This window comes from Drosophila kikkawai, chromosome X (assembly GCF_030179895.1).
Source record: "Drosophila kikkawai strain 14028-0561.14 chromosome X, DkikHiC1v2, whole genome shotgun sequence".
NCBI classification, from domain to species: Eukaryota; Metazoa; Arthropoda; class Insecta; order Diptera; family Drosophilidae; genus Drosophila; species Drosophila kikkawai.
In genome coordinates, this window is record NC_091733.1 from 23,366,196 (window position 1) to 23,378,087 (window position 11,892).

Genomic DNA, 11,892 nt, shown 5'->3' on the forward strand with positions numbered 1-11,892 from the left:
TGGACAATCCCATAATCAAGAAAGCTGAGAGAGTGTCTTCGTCGTGTATCAATACGTTTCGAAGACACAAAATCATTTTTGACGGACATGTGTTTTGCCCTGGAAAAGTTGTATGCCCAAGGGGAAGGCTTCAAGTCTGTGCTTGATTTGACGTGCTTTAAATTCAAGGATAAATGGGTTAACCAGTTAAAGACCTTAATGAACAATTTATAAATAAAAAGCATGAATGAAATCAAAAACGCATTTTATAATGTATCGAAAAGTTTGTAAATCGCTTTGAAAAAATATCAAATATCACTTTTATCGATTTGACTATCGAAAGGAATATTCTAGGGAAGGCTTCAAGTCTGTGCTTGATTTGACGTGCTTTAAATTCAAGAATAAATGGGTTAACTAGTTAAAGACCTTAATGAACAATTTTGATATAAAAAATACTAATAAAATCAAAAACGCCATTTGTAATGTATCAAAAAGTTGGAAAATCGTTTACAAAAAATATCAAATATCACTTTTATCGATTTGACTATCGAAAGGAATATATCCCGAGGGTTGGCCAGGATTCTGCGGTTACCAAGAGGAGTAGGAGGAGTTTATCTATAGCTGCCAGAGCGATAAGCTCTAAATTTATGCTCCTTCCTCCCCTAGAAACATAAACATAAAATTTTTTTATCGTTTTATCGCAATCTTTCCTCAGTTTAACCTTGAATGCGAATGCACGTAGAGATGCTGCCCGGCCTCCCCCTTTCCTTTTCTTTTTTTTTTTGCGCGCCCTGCCACAATATCATCATCCCCCGCGTGCTGGAAGTCAACTTTTGACAAGGCTTATCAGTGGACCAGCATCAGGAGCAGCTGAGGACACGCACCCGAAAGGGGGGGGAGGAGAGGTGGGGTGAGGCTGAAGGACAAAGTATGAAACACAGGGGGTGAAAAAGCAAGCAAGCAGCCCGAGGTGGGGGTACGTCTGTTCCAGCGATAAGGAAAAGCAAACCAGAGGGGAAAGTCCCAGCCAACGGTTCGGTTTTCCGATTTAAAGGCAACTTTGGGTTTTTTTTTGTTTATATATGTTAAACGATTAAATTTCAGCAGGAAAAAAAAACAATTTAAGCATTGGAAAGAGTCCTTTAATTCGGAAGGATTTTAGTTGGTACGAAAAAATACTTGATTGCTGACTTAATAAACGAAATTAAGTGAATAAAAGTGTTTAAGAGGTTTTAAATCCATTAAATAGGCTCAATTTTGCTATTTAAAATATTTCTTGTATATAAAATAGTTACATTTCAAGGATAGTTTTATAAGATTTACTTTAATTTGTATATATTTTAAATTTGTAATTTATCAAGAATTTAAATTAATATTTTACAAGGTTTATATTTAAATATCTTTGTTTATTTCTTCAAATTATACACAAAAATTAAGAAATATTTTAAAAATTAGTTGAATGGATATGGCGAGGGCTTCTGCCAATATTTAACCGCTACGATTCGTTTCGATTCGATTCGTAACTGTTCCAATTGGTTCCGGTTCGCTTTTAGAGGCCCCCGGGAACCTCGGGGCCCCATTGATAAGACGCGGCGGCGACCGCTCCTGCTGCGTTTTAGATGTTTGCCGCAAATGATTTGCCAAACACCCAGCAGTAAAAAATCGGCAAAAAATACAAAAAAAAATATATATATAATATAGAAACACAAGGAGGGAGCTTCGGATTTTGATTAATTAATTTGCATATGAGCAATAAAAAGTAAGAGCTGCGTTAATTTCTTGGCGCCCGCAAAGTCGGCAGGGTTTTTTCCCCTCTTTTTCTTTTTTTTTTTTTTTAATGCAGCCGTATAATCAAATTAATAAACGAACAATAAAAGTGCATAACAAATTGATGCGAGGCAATGATGATGATGATGATGGTGATGATGATGGTAATATACCGATGAGAAGTTGGAGACACACCGCGCCGAAACTATATAGTAAAAAGAAGCAGCAGCATTATACGCATCATTATTGCTGGTCTTTCTTTACATTTTCCCTACGATTATTGATGATTTGCGGACAAGGGACCCTTAGAGTCTAGGAAAAGCTAGGGGAGGGGGGAAAATGCGGGGGAAACGCTTCACTTGACATAGCGCTCACACACGCACACCCACACACACACACAGAGAGTAAGGCATAAAACAACCGACAAAATTAAACGAAATTATAATTATTTTTGAAATAAATATATGTTTTTATTTTAATATAAGATTTTAAATTTTAGTAAAAAATAAACAGTACATTTTTCAACAACTTTTATATTATTTTTAAATTTAAAATATAATTATCACGTCCTAAAATGTCAGATTTTGTTATAAAATGTTTTTTTATTTTGTATTTTATAAACTATATATATTATAAATAATTATATTTTAAATAAATATTATAAATAAATAAATATATTTTAAATAACTAAATATATTAAAAAAATAAATAAATATATTATATTAAAAATTACATTTATAAAAATATTTATATTTTTAAAAAATTATTAAGTTAAACCTCTCACTAAATTCTTTGAAAACAAAAATTATATATAAATTATACAAGCCACGAAAACGTTTTTAAAAATTTTGTGAGCTGTGCAGCTGCTGTAACCTATGCCTCTTAATTTTTTTTGTTTTTTTTCACGTCTTTCCCTCTTCTTGCTGCTGGAGCACTTGGAACGAATCGACGTTTGCTGCGGTCATCTGCTCCGCGATCGTTTTTCTTTGGTTCCAGCCGAACGAACGAACTGCTCAACCTGAGACAGTGTCTGTCGGCCCCCCCCTACCCTCGCTCATTTGCCGCCGCGCCGTGCGAGTTCAGTCTGTGACTTTGAGTTGTGGGTTAAAGGTCAGCATCAGCACTGGCTGCTCCACCTCCTTCGGCGGCGGCGGTGGCGGCGGCACCACCTCTGTTCCCTCTGCCTTCCCCTATCCTCAAAACTGCGTGAGAGCATCAAGTGGCTCAATTGCTAACTCAGCAAAAGCGTCTAAAAACTCTGGCTGCACTGGAATATTAGCCCTAGTTTATCATGTTAAATAATGTATTAATTAAAAAATATTTAATTAATGTTATTTATGGTTTTTACTTGATTAGACATATATTTAGATATTAATTTCAAGACTTTTAATTGTAAAAACTACTGACAAGTAGATTTAAGCTAGTTTAAACAAGTTCATAAGGAGGAATATAAATTATTCTCTTGAAAAAAACATGTAATTAACATGTTAGAACCTGATATATGAAGCAATATCTTGTATAGATTATAGAGTTTTCAAATCAAAAACAAGTGTTTGAAAACATTTTTTAGTTAATAAATAAGAAGTATCTATTTTATCTATTTTTTTTAAATAAGACAAAAATCTTAAATAGGAATAAACTGCCTATATTTAATATATATTTTTATTTCTATTTATATTTAAAAAATAAATATATCCTCCATAAATTTTTATTTTATTTTCCGTGTAACAGAAGAGCACCTCCTGCTTATTTTTATTTTTCCACGGCTGCTGCTTCATCATCTTCTCGTCCATTTGCGCTGGGCTTTTTGCAATCTCTCGGTTATAAATCAATCCCCGAGGCTTTAGCTACCGTTTTCTTCTTGTTGTTCGGCGTGCGTTTTCTTCTTTTTTTTTAGAAAGAATTTTTTGGTGTAATAGTAAATTATAATTAGAAAGAGAAAGACTGTGAGAGAGGGTTTTAGGGTTAGGAGGCAGCTTAACCTGTTGAGTGCCGAGCTGTAAATCAAAGGCCCAAGAAGGCGATAAGCCACCGAAACAACAGCCCCCAAGAAAATGCTAGAAAAAAAATAAAAAAAGCAGCAAAGCAAAATACAACGGGTTAAGAAGGGACAGGAAAAAAGGGTTAAGGAGTTGGGCTGCAGAAGTTTGCCAAATGAAATTTATGGCATATAAATTATCTCACACGTTGCCTGGACTATTGACAGCTTTAAAATAATCGTAAAATGGCCCAAGAAATCCATAAAGAAAAAGAAAACAAAAAGTACACAAGAAAAAAAATAAAATAAATACAAAAAAGGCAGAAACAAAAAGCAGAACCAGTATCAGTCTACCAGAAAACCATGGCCCAGACACACAGAGCCCATGAATGTGAATTACTATTTCAGTTTTCGACCTAAAAGCGCTGGCAAAAGCGGGTTAAAGGGGGGCCTTACTCTTTGCTCCACGACAAGGAGGACAGGCGACGACGTTGCCTTACCCTCGGCCAAGTTTCAGTTTTCAGTTTCTGGTTCGGGCCAAGCCCCGGATTGCAGAAATTGAAAAGTTCCCAACAGTTGGGGGGCCCCTCATAACTTTCATAGCACGGGACAGAGACAGAGACAGGGACAGGGACCAGCGACAGAGACAGGGACAGCGGCGGTGATAGAGACAGCGACAGACATACAGGAGTGAGACGGGAAGAAATCTGGAAAACTATTTGCAAGATCTGGGGAAACTCGACTTTGCCAAAGGATATCATGAATCCAGAGACTCTATTCTCAGGCAATAGAAGTATTTAATTTCAATTTAATTTCAATATAAACGCAGCCTTAAATATCTTCGATGAGGTGCCCTAAAAATTCCCAAGTCGGTATTCTGGGATACGATTTGTGCGGAGTTTGAGGGTAGAAAAATGTTCACAATGCTTGAATTATCCTTGCTTTATAATGATCTGTGTTTTACAATAAATTTTAAAATATCTAAAAAACGATGAAGCATTTGTGAATAATTTTTTTCTTTTTTTTTCTGCCTCATTTTATGTGTTGTTAAAAGCTCAACTTAATTTCTTTAAAATCTAAAAATTTTTAGATCTCATTTTATATATTTTTCTTAACGACTTTGGGCTGGCTTCCGCTATCTGGGTACCTGGATCGAGCGACTTTATAGTAAGTTTTAATTTGAAAGTGCCGGCGATTGGAAACGGGTTTTTGTAGATGGGTTTTGAAAGCTGGATTTTATATTATAATATTTGCACAGTGTTTTTTCTATCTTTATTTTATTTTTCCTTACTCCCGGACCACCGGCGAAGGCAGTGAAAATTTGTAGGATATATGTATATATTGACAAGGAGAGAGACAGAGAGAGAGCGGGAGACTCAACGCCTCATTATGCATGGCAATTTATGGGCCACACCACGCCCTAGAACTAGACCTTAACCCCTTTGCCTGCCAGTTTGCTAAATGCGGCAGCAGCTGCCGTGTCTACGCTTCTTGCTCCATAAATCAAGCAAAGGATCCATAGACCCCGTTGATGGACAAGTTGAAGTTGCAGTTTTAAGTCTGACTCCGAGCTCGCTGGCGTCGTAAAAAAAACTCGAAAAGAAAAATGCCTTTGCTAAAAAAATACAACAACAAAAAATAGAGGGGAAAAAATATGGCTAGAAAAAATCACATTTCTCGGAGGCGCGGACAAAAGCTTCCACGGAAATATTGTTGCAGTAGAGAGGTCCGTCGCGCGATCCATCCTAATCTTCGGGATCGTAATGATCTTCCTTTGTGGCCAGTCATAAATGTTGATGAACGGCAGCGCGAACTTTTGTTGAAGGCGTTGCCAGTATGAGCTTTTGTTGCTGCTGCGGCTGCTGCTGCGGCTGCAGTTGCTGCTGTTGCAGTTACTGCTGCTGCCGTGCTTCGCTGGCAGCAAAATAAAAATTGAAAAGATGCATCCAGCCAGATATATACGAAGAAAAATGAGCAGAGGCTGTCTGTCCAGGGAAAATGTTAGCGAGAGTGCAAAGACTTGGAATTACCCTTTGAAAACTGTTAGCATTTCACTTGCAACACAGGAAAAGCGTCTAAATTCGGAAATATTTTAACAGGAAAAATGTAAATTTATATTTTATTGTTCTTTAAAATATAAATTTAAATTTTTCCTGTTAAAATATTACTTTAAAAATATTGGATTATTATTTAAATTAAGAAGGAAGATCTGTCAATAGGGTAGCAGGACTCTTGTTATAAACAGCTGTTTCTTTCATCAATCAATCTTCAATCTTTAATCTTTTAGATACATTTTGTAGATTCAAAGTAAATCAATATAAACATATATTTCCATTGAAAAATATCTTTAAAATGTAATTCAAAACTAAGTACTATCTTTCTTTTACTTTCTTTCTACCATTTCTACCACTATATTCATCACAATTTCAAGGATCTTCTTCTAAATTTTGTTGTACTTTACTCTACTCATATCCACTTTAAACCCCTTCATTAATTAATGGGTAGAACTAAAATCTAAAAGAAAACACGCTCAGGAACGGTAGAAGCAGGAAGAAGTAAACTTGGCAGCTTTATGACTCGACTTGTCATCCGTCTGCAGTTGTAAAGAGCTCTACCGTACGGGAGTCTATGGCTTCCTGAACATCAATTTTCTAGTAAAACGTCGACAGCTTTTGACTTGAATAGCCTCCGGAGCCTCCGAAAAAAGAAGAAAAAAAAATAGTTCTGTAAAACAAATTTATGAGGGAGGAAGGTGTTTCCCCCGCTGCATGTCCAATGTCAACAAGTTTTACTGGCGGATTTTCAGTTGCATTTCCAAGTTTTACTTCACCAACTTCGATTTCTCCAAGTTCACAGGAAAAACTAGTAGCTAACACGTTGTATATTATATTTAAAATATTAAGAGTTATTTTTTTGGCTAATATAGAGAAACATTTTTGAGCCTTCATTAAATATATTTTGAAATATTTTCTTTCGAATTAAAAATCGGGACTTGAAAAAGTTAAAATAAATGTAAAAGTCTTATTTTTAAATATTTTCAATAGATATGTATACTTTTGAATAAAATATCTTGGATTTTAACACCATGTTTAAATGATTTCAAAATATATTAAATATAGACGGTTTTTCAACCCTTTTGCTCAACATATGCTTTGAAAACTAGCAACTTTTTGCCCGTAGCCTTACTATTTGCAACTATTTTTTTATATTACTTTTTTTCTGACATTAAACAGTCAGCAAAAGTGAAAATTTGACAGGAGAGCAAATGAAATGTAACAAAAAGCCAAAAAACAACAACCAGTAACTATAGAAAACGAAGAACAAGACGAAGGGCAGCAGCGCCAGGAACAAGCTGAAAAAAACTTTGACAACTGCGCAAAACTTTTTCGTAAAATACAAAAAAAAAAAACCAAAATGCAAAAAATACAAAAAATAAACCGAGCAAAAAATCAAAACAGAAACAAAAACAAAAGAACAAGAACTTCAAAAGCACACACAAAATGGGCATGCGGAAGCGAGACGGCAGGCGACCAAGGAACACAGAAGGCTACTGAGAAATAGAAAGACAAAAAGAGAGAGAGAGCAACAGAGAAGGGACCTTAGACCCCTCCTTCCTCCCTCCCTAGTCCTGCGATCCCTTTTGAAAAAAAAATGAGGAAACAAGTTCAAAAGTGCAAAAACTTTGTTTCCCTCTTCAGCCGTCGCCATTAAAATCCTTCCTGGCCATCTTAACCCATTGATGGCAGAGCCAAGGCAATGTCAATAACCCTTAGCGGAAGGATCATCATTGCAGGATCACATTTATTCCAGATCCTTAAAGTTTTAAGCACCCGTGAAATGGGGTTGTGTTTTATATGCACACAAGAGTTAAGCGGAAAATCCCGTCGGAATAATATATTTTCACAAATGTAGTCAATCTAATTTTCTAACTTTAAATATATGTATTTAAAGTTTGTTTACAGGATTCCAAAGGATCATACTGGACTTCTTTAAATGAATTTTAATAAAATATCAGTTTTCTGCCCTATATAAAACCTCTTTAAACACACTATACTTCTCAAACCTAACAAGACTACTTTCCATGATTGGAATTGGACTTTATAGAAATCATCACCCTATTTTCTTAAAACCTTTTCCATAAGGATATAAGCATACATTTTTTAGAAAGATCTAAAGTTTTAACCAGAAAATACCCTCGTCCCCTCCAAATCCATAGTGCCTAGATCCCCTCTTTTAACCCCAATGATATGGCGATCACTTACCGATATTGTGCTGGCTGGTGTGCAGTACCGCCCCAAACGCCATCAGATGGTCCTTGGGCGGGGGGGCGCGGCTACCGAGGGCGGCGAACCCGTCGCCCAGAAATGACGCCAGTGCGACGGCCCTCAGGGGCGCTTTCGAGGCCTCGGTGAGAATTTTGTTGTCGAATATTTTGATGCCGGGGGATATTATATATGGAGTTCTTTTACGCTTTTTTGTCAGGGGGGTTAAGTTTTGGGCGCCTTTGCGACCTTTTTTCGGCTTCTTCCTTTTTCTTTCTTTTTTTTGAAGGGCCGTCAGTGGGTTAAGTCTCCAAAAATAACGGTGCGTATGTTATGGGGTCTGTGTGCGTGTGTCTGAGCCTCAGTAATGTGTAGGTGTGTGCGTGGTAGGGGCACGAGCGCGTGGGAGTGTGTGAGAGCGAGAAGAGGAGACAGCGAAGGAAGAGAGAGAACGCGGGGATCCGCACTTGCACACTTAACGGTAAGCGCGCATCAACAGAGAGCGAGTGGAGCGGTTTCGGAGCGGAGGGGGCGAGGAAAGCGAGATAGCACCACGTGTGTGCCGGCGGCAATTTCAGTAAAAACAAAAACAAAGCGCGAAACGCCGTTATTTTGCGATTTGTAGCATTTAGTCGTTGTGTATATTATGCTTCTCTTCTTGTAATTTACTCCTTATTCCAATCACTTCACTTTTTCAAATTTCCTTTGTTTTGTTGCTTGCTTTGAATGCTTCTTATTCGTATTCTTGTGCTGTTGCTGCTGTTGCTTCGAATCACTTGCAAAAAAATTGAATTTCGTATTTTCCAGGTTGCTGGTGATCTGCGGCTATTCTTTGCGCGGCGGAATCAGCTGACCTAACGGTAAACGCTAAATCGACATTGGCGTTAGCGTGGCGGAGCGTTTGTATTCCCGTTTTGCGTGCGTTTGCAGCGCTTCGCGAACGTCAAACAAAAACTGAAAACGGAAAACGCCAAACGGCGACGGCAAAGCGGACGGCACGATTAAAAAGCCGAACGCACACACGAACGCCGACCCGAAGCGGCGACGAATGGCGCGGCGAATGGGCGAGTGAGATAGCTGCCGCCACTCGTACGAGTGCCGCTAATCGGCGCTGCTGTTCGCCTTTGATGCGCTGGTTGCTAGAGCGAGATGTAGCGACTGTGCCGCTCGTTGGCTGCTGCTGCTGCGGCGCCGACTGCGCTGCTGGCGGCGCTGCAATGGAGTCGCTGGCTGCTCTCTCGGTCTTGTAGTTGTTGTTGCTGCTTCTTGAACTGCTCTTCATTCGGTATTGTTGTTGTTGCTGTTGTCTCACTCTCTTGCCAATTGTTGTTTCTGTTATCATGTTGCAGTTCAAAAAATAGGGACCCTATTTGGCTAAAAAAATATTGTTTAGATTAAAAAATAAAAAGTCAAAAAAATGCGCGGAGATAATAAGCAATATTTTTAATTGCTTAATATAAATTTAAAATAAAACAGTTTTAATCGTTTAGTACTGTATAAAATTGCAGTGTTTTGTTTATTTTATAATTATATATAGTTAAATATTTAAAATATAAAGTCTAATTCAAAAAGAGGCCTTTTTAATGAAAATTATTTATATATTTTTATTCTAAAAAATTACAGTGCTTTTCGTTTAATAATAATAGTTCCTTTATTTTAATATTTTTTAAGTTTTAAATCTTCTTTATTTATTTAGCTTACTTTAATATAAACAGATATTGCTGAATAGAATCCATACCCAATTATAATACTTAAAAATGTTCATAATATTATTATTAATGACTAGAACTATAGAAAAAAGAAATAATCCGAAATAATAAAAATGATAATTTATTATTATTATTATTTTTAATATGTATATGTACATAGGTGTAGAATTATTATTATAAGCTGCAATAGGAACAATTGGAAAATGCATGGGAAAAGAATATGAAAATCTGCATACATTAGGTGTAGTTTTTCTGAACCATTTTCAGTAGATATTTAAAAAACAGTCAAAATCGGGCCATTATATCCTGTAGTCGCTATATGATCGGTCGGTTTGTTTATATGAGAGCCTAGAAAATCAGCAAAAGATTTCCAATTCGATCTTACTGCAAACTGCCAATGTATATAAGCTTGTTACATATATTAAATTTTCCTGTATTTTGATTTTGTATATTTGTAATGTTTTTTGATCTTGTCATATGCACTGTTTTTGTGGGTGGTGTTGATATATTTTCGTGTGTTGTTGCTTGCGTTTTGTTTTTGTACTCCCATTTTGCACATTATTGTTGGTGTTGTTTTATCAAGTCTCCATATGGTTGTTGCTCTCTCTCCGCCTGTGTTGTTGCTGTTGCTATATTCGCGTGAGAGCGGGCATCGTAATTTTGCGGTTAGAGGGGGCGTTGCTAAGCAACTGGTTTTTTTGTTGCTTTGCTTTTGCTTTTCGCTTCATCGAGAGATGCGCAAAAGTTTCGCTCTCGCTCGCAAGCTCGCCCTCACTCGCTTGCTCCAACGCCTGCTCATGCTCTCTCTTTCGCTCGCAGAGCCAATGGCATTTTTCAAAGTGACATTTGCCCGCGTTTTGTCTCTTTCACACTCGGTCTGTGTGCCTGTGAGTGTTGCGTTTCGAGTGTGCCGTGTGGCAGTATGCGTGTCTGTGTGTGTGCCAAGGTAAAATGTCAAATGCTTTTCGACTGTCAACTGTTGGTCGCAAAAAAGTTTTCTCTCTTTTTTTCCTCTGTTTTTTGTTCAACTGCTGCTGCTGTTTCTTCTTCTTCTTCGCCTTCTTCAACTTGTGTTTGTCACTTGTCGTCAGCAGAGCGACAGAGAGAGCAAGAGGCACGAGGTGGTTGACGTGTGGAGCGGGTGGCAGAACGAAGAGTTGGTGAGAGGAGGACGACCCTTTGGCGTTTTAACGCATTCGAGACACCAACAAAAATAAAGAAGGCGAAGAAGCAACATAACCACAACAAAAAAAGAAGGCGGGCAAAAATGTAACCAAAAAAATACAAAACAAAAAACTTTTGTAAAAATAGTAATACGTTTGTAAATATTTGTAAGAAAATGTTAACTTTAAGCTAAAAATAATACAAAATCTTAAAGCGAAACTAAGCAAAAATAAAATAATTAAATGTAAATATCAATTAAATGTTGTATAGAAATTCTTTAAAATAAAATACCAATTATTAATTATTATTAAAAAAGTACATTTAATATTTATATAAAAATATTAAATTATACATTTGGAAATTTAAAAAGCTCAATAACTAAATCAAAAAAATATTTCTAAACATTTCGTATTCTGCTTGCGTTGCAATTCTTATGCCAAAAAAAAGAAGGCGAAAAAATGCGACATGGTAATAAGCCAAAGATCAAGCGCAATAAAAGCGAAGGCAAAAATACAAAAAAAAAAAAAGACAAAGAAAGAGGAGGGGGAAACAACTAAACGCGACAGAGCGGCAGAGAGGCGTGAGCTGGGAGCGAGTGGGACCGACTGTGAGTGGCGCTTTTGCGAGTTCCTCGCCACCCACTCCCACACTCGCTCTCCCTGTCACACTTCAATACGATGAAGAAGAAGATGTTCGACGAAAATAAGGGAACAGTCGGGGGGGTTAAAGTGTCCCGTTTTGGGTGACAGCGAGGGGAGACCAAAAAAATATTTCACATTAGGGTGTTAAGCTGCGAAGTGCTTTTCTTTCCAGCTCTCTCCCTTTCTCTTTGTATATGTGGGTGCTGTTCCCACTGCCTCCCACTTTTCTGGGACTATCGAAAAGTTATCGAAATCGGTTGATCTTTGACGGCCTTGAAAATTTGCTGCTCCAAATTCAGGAAGAAAAGGAAGATGGAAGTGAGCGAGAGGAGAGATGGATAAAACGTTGGCAAACATTTGAGCCAAGTTTTTGTTTTTGTTTACACACGAAA

The 11,892-nt window shown here is 37.2% G+C and overlaps 1 protein-coding gene across 1 annotated transcript in view; it reads right to left on the reverse strand.

Moving 5' to 3' along the window:
* Lim1 (LIM homeobox 1) overlaps positions 1–8,946 on the reverse strand; it is a 57,318-nt gene extending 48,372 nt beyond the window's left edge. Inside the window, exon 1 of the mRNA XM_017167174.3 lies at positions 7,987–8,946. Within this exon, the coding sequence (XP_017022663.1) occupies positions 7,987–8,029 (43 nt within the window). The 5' untranslated portion in view covers positions 8,030–8,946. The remainder of the gene's footprint in view (positions 1–7,986) is intronic.
* Between the last annotated feature and the right edge of the window lie 2,946 nt (positions 8,947–11,892).